Source organism: Protopterus annectens, chromosome 9.part0 (genome assembly GCF_019279795.1).
Source record: "Protopterus annectens isolate FY-2018-M chromosome 9.part0, PAN1.0, whole genome shotgun sequence".
Lineage (NCBI taxonomy): Eukaryota > Metazoa > Chordata > Ceratodontiformes > Protopteridae > Protopterus > Protopterus annectens.
The window spans coordinates 1,532,764,841-1,532,786,838 of record NC_056743.1 but is presented as its reverse complement, the minus strand read 5'-3'; the positions used below and the strand labels follow the sequence as shown (position 1 = coordinate 1,532,786,838).

The 21,998-nt window shown below is 41.9% G+C and overlaps 1 protein-coding gene across 2 annotated transcripts in view; it reads right to left on the bottom strand.

Moving 5' to 3' along the window:
* DHX16 (DEAH-box helicase 16) overlaps positions 1–21,998 on the bottom strand; it is a 983,432-nt gene that overhangs the window by 504,009 nt on the left and 457,425 nt on the right. For both annotated transcript variants that reach the window (XM_044084487.1, XM_044084486.1), the window contains exons 9-10: positions 16,477–16,587; positions 782–897 (exon numbers count right to left, since the gene is read on the bottom strand). In XM_044084487.1, coding sequence (XP_043940422.1) covers positions 782–897; positions 16,477–16,587 — 227 coding nt within the window. The remainder of the gene's footprint in view (positions 1–781; positions 898–16,476; positions 16,588–21,998) is intronic.

Genomic DNA, 21,998 nt, shown 5'->3' with positions numbered 1-21,998 from the left:
GAATGGGACGTCTTGCTATGAGGCGACAACGCTACTGCAGCACCACCACCGCAGCTACATAAACAGTTACCATTATTCTGGTTTATTTATTTATTATTTGGTGAACAGGTAAAGTAGGCTGGTCTGTTGACCCTTTTTTGGCCATGACCCATGCTTGATATTCAAGCATAACAAGAAAACAAATTACAGAGCAAACATTTTTAACATAACAGATACTACATACATACATATATGCATTTTCACAGTCTCAAAACAGATACCAGTTTAGAAAACTGTTTCCAGCAGTATGTACAGATGCAACATAAATCATAATTTTGTACTCTGTGTAGAGATTAAATGTTGGTAGGTAAGTTGTACATCGTCTCAAAAGCACATTTAAGTGGCTTCATCACCAAGATGTTTTGTAATACTTTGTTGAATTCTTTTAATGCAGATAAAAGTTAGCACTAATGCAACAATGAACAACACTATGAGAAACAGGACATTTCTGATTAAAGATGACATCAAAATAGATGCAACAGCCAGGAGTGTAGGAGAACTGGTAAAGCTACGCTAATGAACATTAAAATGGTACCTAGGATCTGACAGAAAACAATGGGTAACATGCTGCACTGCTGGAAACAAGGACCCAAAATGGAAGCAAACAACATGTATTAGCATCAAAGAATTAAAAGATTGGTGATTTAAAACATATGCAATATTAAACACAAACATAAGCCAGCAGGAACTCAGTACTGTGACTGACACGTTAAACTATGAAATCACCATTAAAAACAATTACCTATAACTACCCAAGTCTGGTTCAGTAAGGAACTCCCGAAGCAGCATTCCATCTGTCATGTACTTTAACACTGTTCTCTCTGAAGTGCAATCTTCAAATCGAATGCTGTAGCCAACCTAAGAAAAACACTAAAGGTTACATAATAAATAAAAACAGTAAATCTAACAAATTTGGCGTTGTTTTAAAACACTGAAAATCTCTGAAATTATATATTTTTCACAAAGATGACGCACAAAAGGGTAAGGACCTTCAAAGCCTTCTACTATTTCCATTCTTCATCAAATTAAATGATTATCTAATCATCAGATTAGATAAAATAAGAGTGCACCAATCTCCTATATTAAGGGATGTGAATCTGCACCAAAAGTGTTCATTTCAAAATTTGTTTAATATCCCAGTTGTATCTAGAGGTCTTTTGTAAATGCAGTACAAGAATTCACCTGATCCAAATGGTGTAAAACCCAAAAGTATGGTTTATTCTGGTGGAAACAAAACAGCTACAACTTAAAACATCAAATATGTGGGACTGGAAATATAAACAAATCTAGAAATCACAAGAAGTTATAAAACACAGTTTCAAGCATTAATCAGTTCCCTTGTGTGCACTAAAACTGTTTTGATAGAAAGTCTGAAAACCTGCTTTCAGTTGTTTACACAAGTAACAAATCACAACTGTAGAAAGATACAGTTTAGCAGATTGATTAGTCTGCCTGGAAAGGCATCACAGGTGGATGTACTGTATAGGAGACAAAGAACAGAAAAATTAGTTCAGTGGTATAGCTTAAAAAAGAGAACAATACAAAAGACAAAACTGTGTTACAGCTGACAGCCAAGACAGAAGAGAGCCAATATTAAAACAAAAATAAAGCTGCCATGCAAGCAAATCTCTCACAGGTCAAAGGCAGTGGTTGTGAATGTAAGAAGCATGTACCAATCAGAAGACATACAGGAGGAGTGCACCTGCACAACCCCAACTATGTAACACCCAGAGAAACTAAAACACACACACACACACACACATATATATATATATATATATATATATATATATATATATATATATATAAACACAAATACATAATACTGAAGACGATGATAGTGATGGAACTAGATAACAATATATAACTTGCACTGTCTATGCAGGCATAAAAGGTGTCTGAATCTTGCTACAAAACAGTGACAGAAAAACAAACAGCTACAGAATGTCGGTTTAAACTTCACAATCAGGTATGAAGAAACTTTTGTGCATCAGAAACAGAGTTCATTGAATATTTCTGACTGTCTCAGGAGAACAACAGTCATGCTGGATAGGCCATCTAGAATTTAGTTCCTTTCTTAATAAGAAACTGATGGTATGGAGATAACTTCTCTCTGTCTTTTGTTCTATAGGCAAATCAGGTAGAGGCTTTAATTTACATCCTCTCCATGTAAAATCTTTGTTTTGCTATTAGTCCAGTATCCTGAACATTCAGCCTTTTGATGTGTGTCTGATGAGACTAGGCTTGTGAAAAAGTGGTGCAGACAGCAGATGTCTTTGAAATTGGATTGCTGACTCAGTGAAAACAAATAAATCTAAGAACTTCAAGCAAATTACAGCTGTCATAACTCAAGAAGATCATGAAGGATAATACTCTTTCTGCAAGACCTTGTTTCTAGGTCCACAATGTTATCTTTTATTAAATATTTATCTTTTTGTTGTTGATGAGATGCAGACTCTAAAGCTGCAATAATGTCCTCACTTTTAAAAAACTTTTGACTTGGATTCATGGGGAGTGATGTAGACTATACAAAACAGGGATATCATCTTCACCCTGGATAGCTGCACTAAAAAAGCAACAGTTTGATTGAGACAAAAATGCTCTGCCTCACATTTTAGATTTCTTAGTTTTGTCATCCATTTTTTTTTGGGGGGGGGGGGGGTGACTTATGGTGGAAAGTTTGATTTTGGTTATCATAATTAAATCTTACTTATTTTAGTTTTACTTATTTGTCCTTTGTTGGCCAGGTTAGTCTCAACTATGCTAGTAGATTCTTATCAGGGGAGGCCTGATGTGGCATTTATACTATTATGGGAAATTTGGCCAGGGCAGTAGGAAACTCCACCTACTCTTTTTGATTGGTACCATGTGATCTTTTGTATACACCTGACCTACTACCAACTCAAGGAGATGGGACCTTGGTTTAGCATTACATGTAAAGGATGGCACACACAATAGTCCAGCACCCCCCCCCCTTATGATGTACTGCAGTGTCAGCAACTGATCTACCTGATGTGGGAATAGAACCCACAACCATAGAACCCACAACCTTCTGCAACAAAGGCAAGTGTGCTGCCTGCTGCACCACTGACACTTCATTTGGATCAATGCATATTTATAATCGGCAGACACACGTTTGTAACAAAAATATCAGCAGTTATAATAAAGAAAAATCCTTTGATTAGTCCAAGTTTAGATGAAAAAAGGCATCTGATAGGACTTCATAAGCTTTTTTTTTTTTTTTTTTATAAAGGGAACTATTAAATAAATATAATTTCCCCAAGAGTTTCAGTGACTGGTTCTAATGCAATAGTGAAGAAAGGTGGAAGCTTATAAGAGTAGTTCTCTTTCTTTTTTCAGGAGTATGTGGCAAGGATGCTCGATGTCACCTCTACTCTTTGCTCTATACTTAGAACCCATGGCCACTTCAGTGCAAATATAAAGTATGCAGAGATACAATTGGGCTAGGGAGCAAGAGAAAGTGCCTCGTTTGCTTATGATGTTTTATGCATTATCAATTCCAAGGGATAGTTTACCTGATCTTTTTCAAATTCTACCAGAATTTCACAAACATTTAAGATAAAAGATAAATGAAAGCCAAAGGTAATGCAATAAATTATGGCCCAAAACATAGCTGGTTCAGCTGTATTCCTATTTATAGGGACATTCCAAATTAACATTTCTATTAGTACGGCTGTATCATTTCAAAGCTTATCTTTCAAGCTGATATGGGATGAAACTTTTACAAAAAATGTAAAAATAAGGAGATGAATATGATGGTGATGGATCTAGATTAGAAAATATAAACAACTGAAATTAGAAATGTATTCAATTTCAGCCTTTTTCTTCTCCAGATGAAAACTGGGACTGCTACAAAACAAAGTCTTACAATTCATTTGGGCAAATGTGAGAGGTTGCCATAGGATAACGCTAAGGATGTCAGTGCAAATGATGGGTTGGAAGTCCCAAATATTCAGGAATATTATAAAGCAAATAAACTGTTATATTAACTTTGTAATGAGGAATATAATACAGCATGGAAATAAATCATGCTTCAACAAGAAGGGGTCCCATATAATTCAGATAATCTGAGTAAGTCCATAATGGCAGTTTAAGAGAGAACAATGAAAGTTCCCTAGGTCTGATAAGGAAACTGACAAGAGGTAGCATAAGAAAGGGAGTCAGGAACTGGTATAAAGAAATCTTGCCTATAGGGTTGGACTACAGTGACAAAAGGTTGAATAATACAGCAGCATCATGGTGTAAAATAGGAAGCTATGGTACTGGCAGTAGCTGCAAAAAGAAGATGGCAATCTTTGCGAGTAGGTAATATGGGTCTACAATTTGCAGGAAGGGAAAAGGATAAGACTCTTTAGGCTTGCAAACAGAACTCTCACAGACTGTTAATAACAGACCTTGAGCAGGTCAATCACCTTAGCTGTGGAATGTACTGTAAAACCAAGTACCCACACAATAAAAGTAGAAAGGACCGATAAGTAGAGAACATAAAGCATACCTGAACAGAAAGAGATGTAGGAGATGTCAGACTAATATGGAAAGAAAGCTGGATAAGGAAATAATCAGAGAAGCATAGGAAAAGATCTGTCGTGTCTCAAAATATGGAACTAAATTTAGGAGACTTAGAATTTTTCCAGACATTTTTATTCTCCAAGTAGATTATGAAAAAGTGTTGACAGGTTCATGCGTGTGTACTAGGCTAATGGCCCTGGAGCCTTTACAAGCCTAGCATATAGGATTATGCTGGCATCGTGCCACCCGACCTTAGTTCCCAGTGCCTCTGTCGAGTCGAGCCAATGGAGTGATCCCCAGGGTGAATTTTCTATTTCATATCCACTCATCAAGATTCCTCTTGAAGATGGCCAGTGAGGTGCTCTGCTTGGCATGTATGGGAAGTCTATTCCAGAGCATGGGCAGTCTCTACATTATGAACCTGTCTCTCCAGCATGTTCTGTTGATTGTGGTAATGAGGTTGGGGTCTCTGGAGCATGTGGTGCGGTGGGATTGGGATTTCTTTACACACAGAATTTCCAACAGAGCTGGGTCAGACATGGCTTTGTAAGTCAAGCAGAGATCACCTCTAAGCAGGCAACATGAGAAAGAGAATAGTTGGATTTTTTTGAGTCTGTCCATATAGGACAAGTGTGTAAGGCCTAGGATCCTCTTAGTGAGGTACATTTGTGGCCTCTCCAGTTGCTGCAAATGTCTAGTGAGGTACATGCCAAATGGGGCATTGCACTTGATGATTGGCCTAATGAGGGAAGAGTAGAGGGAGCCAATGACCTCTTTCTTCTTGGATGCAAAACCCTTAGTAATGAGATGTGCCACACAGAAGGACTTTCAGACCACAGTGGCAATATGGTGGTCAAAAGAGACGATTCTGTAAACCGGAGTTCCCAGATCTCTTATAACGTTTTCTGTGTTCAGTGGACTACCATCGATGTTGTAATTCATGGGAACAGAGTTTTTCCCAAAGGGGATGACAACACATTTTTTGGCATGGTTAGTAGACTTATTTATAGAGGAGAAATGTGGACATGGTAACATATTTTATCAGAATATACACTGCAAGATAACAAAATGCTGAGAGAAAAAAATGAATTAAGAAGAAAAACTACTTTACTGAATCATGACAAAGTGCTGGAATTGTCTAAGGTCAAAAAAGTTGTACTAACACTGTTTTTAATAATGACAGATACATAAATGAAAGCTAACAGCTTCCCTACGGGTCTATATTAAATTCTCGAAAGCAGCTATGTCGAATCTGACATTGAGGACCTGAGAATAGAGAAAGTGCAGAACATCGAGCGGGTAAATGGAAATCTCCGTAAGGGGAGATTTCCATTTACTTCAATGTAGTGCGGTCTCGGAGTTGGTATATTTAAGTAGCAGGGGTGTGTGGGGGGCACAGCCCCCCACATGGGGGGGTGCAAGGGGGCTTGCCCCCCTGCCTACACTCTTTAGTTTTTTTTGTTTTGTTTTTATTTTTTTTAGGAACATTCGAACATTTAACAGTTCGAGCACTAAAGGTCGACCTTTAGTGGTTCGAACAGTTAAATGTTCAAAGTTCTAATATAGACCCCCTCCCTACATTCCAAGACTTACTAGTTATTGTAAAAGAAATATCAGAAATAGAAAGCAAGACTATACAATGTAAATGTTGTCAGAAATATATGAATAAGTGGCTCCCTTGGATGCTTTATAAAGAAAGTCACAAAGCACAAATTGAAGTAGATAAACACAAAAGCCAGAAGTAGTAGCTGGATTGAACCCACTCAAAAGTAATGCAGGCTGCAAATCACCACACAGTTGTAGAATGCAGAATCCACTTTATTAACGTCAGACCAAAAAAATCCAAGGATGAGTGCTTTCGTCTAAGATCTAGACTTCATCAGACAATTTACCCCACATAGTTACTTACTTCTTACACAGTTCAAACAGGAAGTTCCACCCAGTTATAAACTAATCAATTATGTCATTAAAAGCACTATTTACAGTCACTGAATTTAAAAAGTAGACAAAATATACAAACTGAAAAAGATCATGGAACATACCACCCTAAAAACACACTATATACAAGCACTGCTTCATAAAATGACAATGTACAATAAATATTTAAATATGTTGAATGTGTTAAAACAATAAATATGTGTAATTAAATACTAAAAACTAGATATAGTAGAAAATGTTAAGAGAAATAAATACACTTAAAATAAATACTAAACGTGAATTATTTAAAATGTTAAAATGCATAATGGAGAAATATATATATATATATATATATATATATATATATATATATATACACACACAATTCTTTTTTTTTATCTTTCCAGTGCCTTTAGTTTTAAAATTGGGCTAATGGAAATAAGCTGATTCAGGCCTGGCCAGTTCTCAGCATTCAAACGTAATTGCCAGTATAATTCTCTTTTCTCAAGTAATAGTGACCATGCACCACCCCTCATGTTAGTACTGATATTGTCTATAATAAAAAAAATTGGCACTTATGGTCATTATACTCCAAAACATGTTTGTTAAGAGAATTTGTTTCTTTTTTATTCCTTATGTCATACAGGTGTTCGTATATGCAATTTTTTTAAACTTTATATCAGTCTTGCCTATGTAAAAGCAAGAACAGGTGGTACACATGGCACAGTAAATCACCTTCTCCAAGTTACAGAAATACAACTGTAACTCAGAGAAAGTGATTTACTGTGCCATGTGTACCACCTGTTCTTCAGATTTTTTCTTCTTCTATGGAGAATATTTAAATTAAAGATTTGAAAATTGATTAATGTGTTAATTTGTTAAAAAAATGGTTTGAGTACGTGTGTATCCATTAGTCCAATGGAAAGTAGGCAGTCTGCATTAGTAATGAAAATCTGTTTAAGTATTTTTTCAGATATTGTAAAGCATGGAAAAAACTTATAAATGCACAGTTTAAGGCAAACTGGACACAAATTTGCAGAAATATATAATTATGCTAGGAAAAGAGATACAAATATGTTGTATATCAATCTGTGTTCCATTTTTGCTCCCTTTATCCATTTTCTGGTGCTGTCTTTTCAGTAATACCGTTGATCAGCTAGACATGTCATCAGGCTACAACAGATTCTTCTTTGCTTAAATGCATTCTTCAGACAAACTGCACATGATTCTCCTGGATTACAAAGTACCCTACCTCCTAAAGGTGCCTTACATTCTCAATCCAAACAGTACTCTACACAAAGTACAGTTTTGTACCTACCATAAATGTAGATGTTCGAGTGGTTATGCTGCTGCAGTCATCACACTTGGGTTATTCTGCCGTCAGGTGGTCCCGCAGTCGGCCTGAATTCCAAAGTCTTGGTCTGGCGTCGGTTGTCGTCGCTTCTTCCCTGACGTCAGTGTGGCAGGGGTATAAAAGAGGCAACCAACGCCATTTTCTTCAGTTTTTCTTGCCCCAGATGTCAGGTGCCCCAAACTAAGCAGGCAAAATAAGAAGCTAGCAAAACATACCTTAGTGCAAAACAATGGTACTAGTTGTAAGCAAATACACCATATAGACATGCATCCCAAAGGTTGAAGTACATGGAGGTATAAGAAAAGCCTTGTTAGGTAGAGGGGATGGAGGGAGGGTAACCTGGACTGCAGCAGCATAACCACTCGAACATCTACATTTATGGTAGGTACAAAACTGTACTATGTTCATCGTGCTACGCTGCTGCTGCAGTCATCACACTTGGGTAGAGTCCCAAAGTTATGGTTGGGTGGTAGGAGCTAAACTGGGTTAGGTGCAGCTAAGATGCCCTGCAGAACTGCAGTGGCAAACCCAGCTCTGGTTTTTGAGTATAGAGGAATGTGGTAATGCTTGGTGAAAGTGTGCACTGAACTCCAGGTAGCTGCCTCCAGAATGTCCTTTGTTGGGACTACTCGGAGGAAGGCTGCTGAGGTTGCTGTAGCCCTGGTAGAGAGACCTAATACTGGCAGGCACTGCTTTCCCGTGGAGTGAGTAGCAAAAGCGGATGCAATGTGCTATCCATTTGGAGATGGTCTGTTCTGAAACAGCCCTTCCTTCTGAGCCTGGTGCATAGGATACAAGGAGTTGGTCAGATTTTCTGAAGGCCTTTGTCTTGTCAAAACAGTAATGTAACTGTCTGTGAATGTCCAAAGAGTGAAGGAGTCTTTCTCCTTTATTCTGTGGGTTTGGATAAAAGGTGGGCAAGTGTATTGTCTGATTGAGAGCCACACTGGAGACTACCTTTGGCATGAAGGAAGGGTTGGTGCGTAAAAATACTCTGTCCTGATGGAAAATGATGAAAGGTTCCACTGCCATAAGTGCCTGCAGTTCTGAGATTCTGCGTGCTGAGGTGATAGCCAGCAGCAGGGCTGTTTTCCATGACAAGTATTGAAGCTGTGCTGAAAAGGCTGGTTCGAAAGGAGGAAGTGTTAACTTTTCCAGAACAAAATTTAGATCCCGAGTTGGTGGTTTTCTGGGGGGCTCTTATATTTTTTGCCCCTCTGAGAAACTGCTTTAGCAAAGGATGAGAGAAAATGGGAGGAACCGTATCATATTGAGCTGAAATGGCTGAAGCATGGATCTTTATGGATGAGAAAGAAAGGCCTTTGTGTAGCATCTCAGTTAGATATTGGAGTATGTGCGGAATATTTGGGATGTCAGGATTTAGGCTTCTTGCCTGGCTCCATACACAAAATCTTTTCCATTGGTCTGAGTAAGTTTTTCTGGTGCTGGGCCTCCTGACCTCCAAAATGACATTCTGGACATCCTTTGAGAGAAGTGTTGTTTGATAACTTAAGGTACTTTCCATGCAGCTAGATTTAAGGTCCTTAGTTGACTGTGAAGGATCTGAGAGTTTTGTTGGGTTAACAGCAGAGGGAATTGAGGTAAGATCCATGGAGGGCTGCGAGTCAAGTTTCGTAGTAATGGGTACCAGTGTTGACGTTGCCAGTCCAGAGCAATGAGGATCATCTGTGGTCTCTCTGATCTGGCTTTCAGTAATACCTGGGTCAGTAGAGGCAGATGTGGGAAGGCGTAGACTGACAATGCTGTCCAACTGAATGATAGGGCATCCACTTTCCAGGCCAGGGGATGATGAGCCCTTGTGCAAAATTTTTGTAGCTGGCAACTGTTGGTTGAGGCAAACAGATCTATGTCTGGTGGTCCCCACCTTTGAGTTATCATTGAGAATACTTGTGGGTGTAGTCTCCACTCATGGGGGTCTGTCAAATTTCTGCTTAATTTGTCTGCCAAAATGTTTTCTTTTCCTGGCAGGAATTGTGCTTGCAGTTGTACTTGGCAAGTTAATGCTGTGTTCCACAAATCCATTGCCTGTCTGCATAGTGGGTAGGAGTGCGTTCCTCCTTGTTTGTTTATGTACCACATAACTGTGGTGTTGTCCGTCCTTATGAGAAGTTGTCCTGGATGCAAGAGGTCCTTGAAGGCTGTTAGTGCATTTTTTACAGCTAGCATCTCCTTTTGATTGATGTGTAGTTGCCTTTGGTTTGCAGACCATTTGCCCTGTATGCATTTGTCCTGCCATGTGTGCACCCCAGGCGTAGTCTGATGAATCTGTTGTCAAGGTTTGGTTTGCTGGAGGTGACAAAATGAAGGCCCTTGTTTGCTTGGCATGCTTGAGCCCACCATAGAAACTCTTTTTGAAGGCAGGGAATGAAAGTTATACTTGCTTTGAGGCGGTGTCTGTGTTGGGACCATACACTTTTTAGGTACCATTGTAGTTTTCTCATATGTAGCCTTGCATATGCAATTAGTTGAATGCAGGATGCCATGTACCCCAATGCCTGCAGGAATTTCCTTGCAGTGAGCTGGGTAGAAGTTGCCATCTTTTTGAAGTACTGAGCCAGCTGTTTTTGCTTGTCTGGCGTGAGGGTAAGCCATCTGGGCCATTGTATTCAAGCTGGCACCCATGAAAATTATTTCTTGTGAGGGTATTAGTTTCGACTTCTTTTTGTTTACTGTGTACCCTAGGCAACTTAGCAACTTTGTTACAAATGCCAGATGCTGTAGTAGGATGTCTTTGCTGTCCGCTTGGATCAGGCAGTCGTCCAAATATGGATAAATTTGTATTCCTCGCTGTCTGCAGTATGCAATTACTGATGCTAGGCTTTTCGTGAATACTCTGGGCGCAGTTGAAAAGCCAAAGGACAATGCAGAGAATTGATAATGCGTTGTGCCTGCAAAAATCTGAGGTATCTTCTGCAATCTTGTCTGATAGGGACATGCAGGTATATGCCTCTTGGACGTCCAACGTTACCAGCCAAGACTCCTTGCCCAGCATGGGAAGAAGCTGCTGTAGTGTGAGCATTTTCTATTTGGGAATGTCCAGGTACGTGTTTAGAATTGAAAGGTCTAAGATAGGTCTCCAGGCTTTGCCCTTTCTTGGTACTAGAAACAGTCTTGAGTAAAATCCTTGACCTTGCTCTTTTGCAGGAACCTTTTGAATTGCTTTCATGTTCATGAGAGCTGAAATTTGCTTTTGTGCCTCTGCCCATTGGTTTGTTGGCAGATTTGGCATGCCTTTCATCCGTGGTAAAGTGTGAAAATGAAATCTGTAGCCTTGGGTAATTATATCCAGAACCCATTTGTCCTTTGTTATGATGTGCCAATTTTGTGGAAAAAGAGCCAGTTTTCCTCCTAGAGGTGCTGTCTGGGCAATTTTGCTTGGCAGGCGAAGAGGAAAGTCATTGAGTTTGTTTTCTGAAGGGTTGAGATCTGTCGTCTCCCCCTCTTTGAGTTGTTGTTTGCCATTGTCTAGGCCTGAAGGTACCTTGTGCCTGGCCTCTGCCCCTAGGGCGTCTGTACCTGCCCCTTTGGGGTCTGTCTGAAGCAGGAAAGGACCAGTTTTTTGATGGCCAGTTTCTGCTGAAGCGAGGAGGTTGTACCTGTAAAAAATCTTTAACTGTTTGCATTGATTTTGCCTTTTCTTCCATCTTCTATAAAACTTCCTCTGCTTTGACACCAAATAACGCATCCTTTTGCAGTGGAGCATCTAGTAACTTTGCTTTGACATGTTCTGGTAGGGTCTGCTCTTTTAGCCAAGCATGTCTATATATTACAGACCCTGTGACTGCTGCTCTACATGAGGCCTCCAAAGAATCAAAACCACACGGCAAGGAATGTTTTCCCACTTGTTCTGCTGCATGCAACAAATCTTGCATCCTTTTGAAATCTAGTTGATCTGTTTGAGGGATCATTTTCTGTTTTAACTGAGTAAGCAAGTACTGCTGGTATTTAATCATGTGGAATTGGCAGTTTAATGCCCTCATGGCCAAAGTGGCAGAGGTATACACTTTTCCCCCATCTTTCTAATGCCCTGGAATCTCTTTCCGCAGGTAGTGGATTCTTAGCAGTGGAGGCCTTAACCCCTTTGGGACCCTGGGAAATGGTTTCTGGGTCTGCAGCAGGGCTTTTATATAAAAACGTGTGAGAGTCAGGGACTCGATAGTATCTGTCTGGTTTAGGTGGTGCTGGAGGTAAGGAATCTGGATTTAGACTGGATTCAGTGTAGACATCATCCAGAATGTCTAAAACAGGAGGAATGGCTAGGGGTCTATGCTGAGGTAGAAGAAACAACTCACGGAGTCTTTTCTTGGAGTCAGAGTAATCTTGTCCTTCCCAGTGGAAATGTTCTCTCATCGTGTGCAGGGTTTCCCCAAAAGAGAAGTCTTCAGGGGGGGAAACAGAGGAAATAGACTCCTCAGCATCTGAGTCTTCATAGAGAGGGAAGGGGTGATCCTGTTCCTCAGAGTCTGCTGAAGAAATGGATTCCTGGTCAGAAGGAGGTAAATCTTCCTCCAGTCTAGGCCTTTTGTCAGGAGGGGGCTGGGAACCTCTGATAAGGGTAATCAGGTCCTCCGCCATTTTGAGCATCTGTCTTTTAGGCATAGGGGCCTGGTGTGGGAGTCTGTGGACCCGGTTTCTTAACCTTTGGAAGCTTAGCGTATGACTTAATGGAGAGAGTCGTCAGTTTAAAGACGCCTTCTAAAACCGAAGGCCTGTCCATAGTCTCCGGATCTCCGCCAGGGCTGGCGTCCACGAGTTGAGGAGGAACCGGCTCCAGTGGCCCAGTAGATTCTGACTGAGAGGTAGTCGTATTTTCTAAGTCTGAGGTAGTCAGGGGCTGCGTAGGCACCTCACTGAATACCGAAGATCCGGTGGCAGGCCTAACCGAGACCTCTGTATCTAGTCTAGGTCTAGGCTGCCTGTCTTTGTCCTTGCATTTTTTAAACATAGCGGTTGTCAGGGGTTCCGACGACATAATGTAGTTGACTTTTCTGACAAAATAATGTCGGGCGGTATCAGCCCGACACTTAATAGTGCGTTTATTGAACCTAGTGCAAAACCGACAACCAGAAACGTCGTGGTCTGGGCCTAGGCAAGGAATACAATAAGAATGAAAATCCTTATGAGGTATTTGCTTCCCACAAGAAATACAATTATTAACTTTGTCTGACATCGGTCTGAGGCAAGAAAAGTTTCCCCAACGGGGTACTTAGCTTTATAGAAGACTTCGGCTTAAATTCTGTTCGAAAATCTCAGGAGCTGGCCGACCGGCACTTGCGAACTGCTTCGGGCACCGCGCGGCAAGAAAGATTGAAGAAAATGGCGTTGGCTGCCTTTTTCTATACCCCTGCCGCACTGACGTCAGGGAAGAAGCGACGACAACAGATGCCGGACCAAGGCTTTGGAATTCAGGCCGACTGTGGGACCGCCTGACGGCAGGATAACCCAAGTGTGATGACTGCAGCAGCATAGCATGATGAACATCAACAAAGTCGGCACCATTTGTTTTCTCTCTTACATCCTTTGAAATTGCTAAATTGTTTGCAACTTATTTTTCTGCCCATTGTTTTTGTTCCCTCTAACCAGTACCTAAGTAGCAATAGCAAACTATTACATTAGTTACTCCGACTCAAACTAAATATCTGAAGTTTGTAATTTTAGGAAAAAAAATTCAGTACTTAACCTATTAGTAGCTAATGAGAAATACATTTGTGGTTCTACAAGGGAACAATCTGCTGAGAAATGTAGTAGTTATTTAAAATGGAAAGCTACATGGAAACATTCTTCTCAAATTATTTCATTATCTGATATCTTCTACAACAAACTTATAGTAGAGAACACACACCTAAAAAGTTAACTTTCATTTTTTTCTTCATAATACTAACATGCTTTGTTCAGTATATCTTTCTCGAAGGGTTGATATGATTACATGACTTTTTGAAACTGCCATGTAGCTGTTCAACTGTGGGAAATTTAAATACATTTACAAACAAATTTCATATATACTATAAACCACTGTGTTTACAACTATTACTAGGTAATCTAGGGAAAGTCCCTGATCTGGAGACTTGTTCCTTAACCAAGGTGACCAATGGTCCCAGTTTTTCCAGGACAGTGACAGTTTGGAAGTCTCTGTCCCGGAATCCCAAACATTGTCTTTGGGACAGAGAAATGTCCCAGTTTAGACCGCTCAGTCTGAATGGTGACTTGGCTTCCCAGGGTGGCCAGTCCCCCTGCTTTCCCATCCTAAGCATCTCTGGGGACATTGCGATTTTTCAGGGATGCCATTGGGTATGGGGGTAAGGTTGGATGCCTTTGCCCTGGCAGGAGCCTTCCAGGCCCTGCCGCCAGTCAGTCACTGACTCCCTCAAGGACTTCCGTCGTGGGGGGTTCTGCTGGAGGAGCTCTCCAGGTCCTACACCCATCTGCCTGGCGCTCCCATACTGACTTCTGTCAGGGCCAAATCCTACAGTCCTCCTCTTCGACCTGGCCAGAGACCTTCCCCAGCCACGCCCCCCCATGTCAAGGGACTCCGCTGCCTGCATGCCTCCTGCAGGCTGCCAAGTCGTGCCAGATCGCTCATGCCCTCAGACCCTCTCAGGGGAGCTTCCTTCAGATCCCATCCACTCCTCCGGAACTCCCTTCAGCCACTGAGGAGCAGATCCTCTCCCATGAAGGCTTCAGAGTCCCCATGCTTTCCCATCCAGAGCAGCTCTGGGGACTTTGAGATATTTCAAGGATGCTCTTGGTTATGGGGTGAAGTTGGATGCCTTTGCCCTGGCACGAGCTCTCCAGGCTCCTCTGCCATCCACCCTGGCGCTTCCTCAAGGACTTCCATCACTGGTAGCTCTGCCTGACCCCACTCACTCAGGCAGGAGCTCTCCAAGCACCACCACTGTCCACCAGTTGCTCCCTTAAGGACTTCCATCATGGGGGGCTGTACCTGACCCCACTCACCCAGGCAGGAGCTCTCTAGGCCCTACTGCTGTCTGCCCTAGTGCTCTCCTAAGGAGTTCCATTGTGGGGAGCTCTGCCTGACCCCCCCCTCACCCAGGCAAGAGCTCGCCCAACCCTGTCATTTTCTGCCTCTCTCTCCCCCTTACAGACTTCCGTCCAAGAGGGGGCATGGTCCATACCCCCTCACCCAGGTAAGAGCTGTCCTGTACCAGTCACGTTCCACCCCCCCCTCTCCCTTCCCGACTTCCATCGGGACTGACATCTCTCTAGGGTCCCACTTCTACACAGGAGAAAGAGCTCTTTTCCAGGGTTACACAGCTCCTAACTGCTGCCAAATCATGCAGTGTCATGCGTGCTCTAGGAACCTCTCAAGGGATCTTCCAAGCCTCATGGAACTCTACTGGGACAAAAAGCCTCAGACAGTCCCTCAACCAGACTTCCGTGACACTGGTTCTCCACTATGCCTTGCACCTATGGCTTTCAAACTCACAAGGGAGATCGCCCTGGGCCTCCCCATCTCTGCACTTTTTGCGGCACACCTCAGTCTCTCACCTCCACCCCCACAGTACCAGGTGCAGACAAATGTGCATCGCTTCAAGCCTCCTGGCATGTGGCCTCTTGCCTCCTGGGTGGTGCTATTCACAGAGTGGCATCCCCACAGTGTCTGGTAAAGGACTGGAGGCCAGCCTGCCTGCCCCAGTGTGAGATGACGTGGTGGTCCTATCTCCACTTCCATGGGGGCTGGGAGAATGGGATTGCAGACCTGGCTTCCCGGGGTGGCCCTCAAGTGTCCCAGTTTAGGTCCTGTAACAAAATGGTCACCTTGTCCTTAGCAAGAATTTCTTCTTCACTGGTGAAATATTAAGATACATGCTTTAAAGAATATTGCATCGCATTCTGTGATTTTTTTAAATGTTAGAATGTTTATGGACACTTTTAAGCTTATGGACATTACCTCAATTAAATAACTAAGGTTAATTAAGATTATGGCTCAACCCATTACTGATGGATTTACTGCACATCACCAAGTCAAATAACATCAGAAATACTCTGTTGAGGGAACTAAGCCTCTTTCGCAATACCAACAGAACGGTTTGAAGGAGAGGTATATTTCACAGAGGTTACCACTGCTATGGAACTGACTCCCCATCCACATAAGACAGAGTTCGTCCATGTACATTTTCAAGCACAACTTAAATTTTCAGATGGGAAACAGAAAATTTACCCCAGGACTGTCTCCTGTACTGCTAATGGAGAGAGATGCAACTCCTAAATGCTTTATCCCATGCATGGGCTCCCTGAAATTATCTATGGTATGCTCCCGGTTATTTTAGTTTGGTGCAATATATAATTATTAATTATGGGATGGGTAAGGTCAATCTATAACCAAATGGGATAGGCTACTTTGAGCACAGAAAGGGAATCTGGTTAGGTTTAAAATGGCCCGCAAGGGCAGCTAGCCTAGTATTTACCTATGAACAAATTTGAAAACACATTTAGATTTCCTGCTCTGTCAACATTACTGTGCTTGTACAGCCATTTTCTTTTCAACTTTCACACAAATACTTCTTTAATTGCTATACTTCAGTATTTTTTTTCTTTTTACATGTTATCGTATTACTGTGTAAATATTCTAATAAACAGATAGTTCAAGAAAATACCTCATTTCCAAGCTTGACACCCATTTCTTGCGAGACACGTGTAGCGACACTCATAGCTGCCACTCTTCTGGGTTGTGTACACCCGATCTTCTTACCTCCTTTGGTAAAGCCCTGCAGAAGGAACATTAAACAAAACTGATGCTGTTCCCTCCAGATGCTTTATGATACATAATGCAGAATTAGCACTGTAGAAAAAAAAACTGAAGCAGCAGAAAAGCGACAAGAAAATAACATCAAAATTGTTAGCTTGCTCTGTCACATAACTCTGACAAACAGAACTCTGGAGGACAGGCATCAAGCATGTTCAAAGCCAAAGTAATGTGCCTAGGGTTTTAAGATGTTCATAAAAATGATCATCATCCTGGTAATACTGTTTGCCACAGAGTTTCACAGTTTCTCCCAAGGGCTCCATATTCAGGGAGACTGAAAATCAAATCAGCTGTAGAAAGTATGGTGTCTTGAGATGATCTACTGGTAAGGAAGAACTTGTGTATCTATACAACTTAAAAGGTCTACTGAATGGAATTTCAACATTTAATCAAGCATCCCAAAAGCAATGAACTATTCTGGGTTCATCTTGTATATGAGATACTTTAAGTAAACATACATTCATATACAGACACGCAAGCTTGCAGAACAGCCATCATGTTCTAACTATACAAGTCCATGTTCCAGCCAAAATGCACAGTACCAGGGCCTTCCTTCCCAATACTCCAATGCTCTCTTGGAAATTTTTTTAAACCATAACACATGCAGTGGTGCAGCGGCAGCACTGTCGCCTCACAGCAAGAGGTTCTCCCATTTGACTCTCGGCTGGAGCATCTTCTGTGTGGAGTCTGCATGTCCTTTCCACGGTAGAGTGGCATTCAAAAGCCATGCGTGAATGGGCGTACCTTTGTTGAAGGTTGGGCGTTGAGCTGGCATCTTGGCACCATAAAAATCTACTGCCAATCATTAGCGGACAGGAGTTCCACTGTGGCGACCCCTAACTGTGAAAAGATGAAACAACAACATGCCATTTTTCCACAATAAAGAGCCACCTACATCTCAACCACAAAGCAAACCATGACAGTATCTAAAGTTGTGTGTAGCCAGTTCCACTACCTAAAGTGATAAAGCCCTAACTGTAGGCAACCTGAGTTTGATTAGCAGCTCGGGCAGTGGAAAAAACACCCAAGGGCAATGGTGAGTCAGCATCTGACATCAGCATGACCACTGTATTGGGTCGAACGTGGTTTAGTTCTGCTAGCACAGATGATGACCAGTACAGGCTAGATCTTACAGAAGACACTGGATCACAGCAAGTGCAATGGCTTGGCAAGCTGCACATTGCACTGTAGGCAGAACTGATAGCACTACAAGCCCTGCTTCTGCAGCATATTAGCCATGAGGAAGAGGCTAAGAGCATACCTGAAAAAAGTTTGTGTTTAAGAATGTAGCTGCACAAGGGCCATCTGTAATTTAGCCTCCCAGTTTAGGAAAAATTATGACCTGACAACTGAATGCAAGAGGTCCCAGTATAGGAGTGAGTCAAGTACATCTCTTAAGTCCCTGTGATTAACATGTCCTGGTAGGCAAGGTGGATGGTCCGAGCACCAATGGTGACAAGAAGCATAAGAAAAAAGATTAATACAGCTCGGTGAGTATAACGTCTGAATACAGGACAACTGCTGCAGGAATTACGAATATGACTGGAATCAGCCATCAGACAGATGCTAGTCTCTTTGCCTAAATATTTTAGCTAAGGGAAGCCTCTATAAGCAAAATGGTTTGCATTCTTATGCTGGCTATAAGAAAAGAAAAAAAGTGTACCACGTGCTTAAACTTTTTTTTCTTTTGGTGAGGGGCACAGAATGCTCAGGGGAAAGCCAATAAAAGTAAACCCTCAAAGAAACCCAATATTAAAAGGCCTAAATATATGCAACAAATAATCTTTACAAAATTTAAAACATTCTGTAATAAAGATACATTAATAAACGCAACAAATGAAAAATGCTAATAAAGATTTCATAATGAACACACCCTGTAAAATAATCAACAGCTACATGTATTCCTGTAGTAGTTGTTGTATCTTTCGGCTTTTACCGGTTAGGGGTCGCCACAGCAGAACTCCGGTCCGCTAATGATTGGCAGCAGATTTTTTACGTACAGAGTTGCCAGCCCTGACGTACAACCTTCAACGAAGGTACGCCCATTCATGCACGTCTCCACATAGAAGACACTTTAGCTGAGAATCAAACGGGACAACGTCTTGCTGTGAGGCGACAATGCTACCGCAGCACCACCATTGCAGTGTATGTCAAGTGCATCAAGTATAAATTTAACTACATCTAAAGGTAAACAGTTCTAGAAGATGAATATTATTGCTGGAAGGAAGGTGGGAGTCTGTCTGTAGCAATGGTTCTATATTACAGCATCTATTGTTAGATGAATATTTCATATGTAAAAACTAACTATCTCAAAATTGTTTACTATAGCTGTATGTGGACAGCATGGCAAAGGGGCAAAAAGCACTGATTACAAACCAGGACTGATAAGCAACCTGGGCACAGATGGGCTATGCTTATCATAAGGATCACTACTGCAGGAATTATAAATCTGTTAGGATGGTATCAAGATGTTTACCCATAGTTCTCATCCTTGAAATGATTGTCTAATGTTGTCTATAGAGCAGCTAAAGCATATCCCACTTTGACTCCAAACACAACAACCAGTGTAACACTAAGCAAAAGGCTTAAAGTACAGTTTTGTACCTACCATAAATGTAGATGTTCGGGTGTATACACTGCTGCAATCATCACACTTGGGTTATCCTGCCGTCAGGCGGTCCCGCAGTCGGCCCGAGTTCCAAAGTCTTGGTCCGGCGTCGGTTGCTGTCACCTCTTCCCTGACGTCAGTGCGCCAGGGGTATATAAGATGCAGCCGATGCCATTTTCTTCAGTTTTTCTTGCCCCAGATGTCAGGTGCCCCCAAAAAGGTAGGCAATGGAAATTGCTAATAAAACATACATAAGAAAAGCAATCAAAGATTTTATGTTACCAGCAAATACTTCCCATAGGCAGCAAGGGTAGAATACCAGGGTAAGTAACAGCAAGTAAGAGGGGAAGGAGGGAGGGTAACCTGGACTGCAGCAGTGTATACACTAACATCTACATTTATGGTAGGTACAAAACTGTACTATGTTCATCGTGTTACACTGTTGCAGTCATCACACTTTGGTAGAATCCCACAGCAGAGGTAGGGTGGCTGGTTCTATAAGGCATTAGGGGTGGCTATAAGGCCCTGCAGCACTGCAGTGGCAAAGCCAGCTCTGGATTTAGAGTAAAGAGGCAGATGGTATCCAAGTTGCTGCTTCCAAAATGTCCTTGGTAGGTACTCCTCTGAGGTAGGCAGTTGAAGTGGCTGTTGCCCTGGTGGAATGAGACCTAATGTTGTTAGGTGCAGTTTTTTCATGATGTGTATAGCAGAAACGTATGCAATGGCCTATCCATTTTGAAATGGTCTGTTTTGAAATGGCTTTTCCCTGTGTTCCTGCAGCATATGATACAAACAATTGCTCAGTTTTTCTGAAAGCCTTAGTTTTGTCCAAGTAGAAGCGTAACTGCCTGTGTATGTCCAAGGAATGCAGTAGTCTCTCTCCTTTATTCTGTGGATTTGGATAAAACGTTGGCAAGTGAATGGTTTGGTTTAGAGCCACACTTGATACCACCCTTTGGCATAAAGGTGTTTGTTCTTAAAGACACCCTGTCTTGGTGGAATGTGATGAAGGGTTCCACTGCCATTAGTTCCTGTAATTCTGAAATTCTTCGTGCTGAGGTTATTGCCAGGAGCAGAGCAGTTTTCCAAGAGACATATTTTAAGTCTGCTAAGTTAGCTGGCTCAAAAGGAGGTAAAGTTAATTTCTCCAAGACAAAGTTGAGATCCCAAGTTGGAGTTGGTGCTCTACGGGGCGGTCTTATGTTTTTAGCCCCTCTGAGGTACTGTTTTACCAAAGGATGAGAAAAAATAGGTGGATCCGTGTTGTAATTAGCAGAGATGGCAGAGGCATGGATCTTAATGGATGAAAAGGAGAGGCCCTTGTCCAGCATCTCAGTCAAGTATTGTAGTATCTGAGGAATATTTGGGATAAGAGGGTCAAGGTTGTGAACCTGGCTCCAGGCACAGAATCTCTTCCATTTCTTCGAATATGCTTTCCTGGTACTAGGCCTTCTGGCCTCCTGAATGACATCCATAACAGCTTTGGAGAGAGGCACTGTTTGCTTGTCTAAGGAATTTTCCATGCAGCCAGGTTTAAAGTCTTGAGCTGGCCGTGCAGTATCTGATTGTTTTGCAGAGTCAGAAGTTGAGAGATTTCAGGCAAAAGCCATGGTGGTCCTTGTGCTACGTTCTTTAAGATTGGGTACCAGTGCTGGCGTGGCCAGTCTGGGGCAATCAGGATCATCTTTGGCCTTTCTTGTCTGGCTTTTATGAGTACCTTTGAAAGGAGAGGCAGTGATGAGAAAGCTTACACTTGTAGGTTCCAGCTGAATGAGAGGGCATCCACTTTCCATGCTTGTGGGTGGCAAGTCCTTGTGCAGAATTTCTGTAGCTGGCAATTCATTGGGGTTGCGAACAGATCTACCATTTCTGTGTTCTCATCCTGAACATTTGTGGATTTAATTTACACTCGTGTGGATCCATGATGTTTCTGCTCAAGTCATCTGCCAGTGTGTTTTTCTCTCCTGGCAGGAATTGTGTTTGCAGATGAACTTGATAGGCTATAGCTGTGTTCCACAAGGTCATGGCTTGTCTGCAGAGGAGATATGAATGAGTGCCCCCTTGCTTGTTTATGTACCACATAACTGTGGTGTTGTCTGTCCTTAGAAGAAGTTGTCCTGGATGCAGAAGGTCCTTGAAAGCTATAAGGGCATTTTGTACAGCTAGCATCTCTTTTTGATTGATGTGAAGATGCCTTTGTTCTGCATTCCACTTGCCCTGAATACATTTTCTTGCCATGTGTGCTCCCCAGGCTTAATCCGAAGCATCTGTTGTCAGTGTTTGCCTGGCTGTGGGTTGAGTGAAAGGCTGTCCCTTGTTAAGGTGACAGGCTTGAGCCGACCATCGAAACTCCTGTTGAAGGCAAGGAATAAGTGACAGTGTTGAAGACCAGACACTCTTTAGGTACCATTGTAGTTTCCTCATATGCAGTTTTGCATATGGAATTAGTAGTATGCAAGATGTCATGTAACCCAAGGCCTGCAGAATTCTTCTTGCAGGGAGTTGAGTCTTGTGTTGCCATTAATTGGAAATATTGAATCAGTTGTCTTTACTTGTCTGGCATGAGGTAAGCTATCTGGGCCGTTGTATTTAAGCTGGCACCCAGGAATATTATCTCTTGTGAGGGCACTAGTTTTGATTTCTTTTCGTTTACTGTGTACCCTAGGCAAATTAGCAGTCTTTTTACAAACGCCAGATGCTTTAGAAGAATGTCTTTGCTCTCTGCTTGAATAAGGCAGTCATCCAAATATGGGTAAATTTGAATT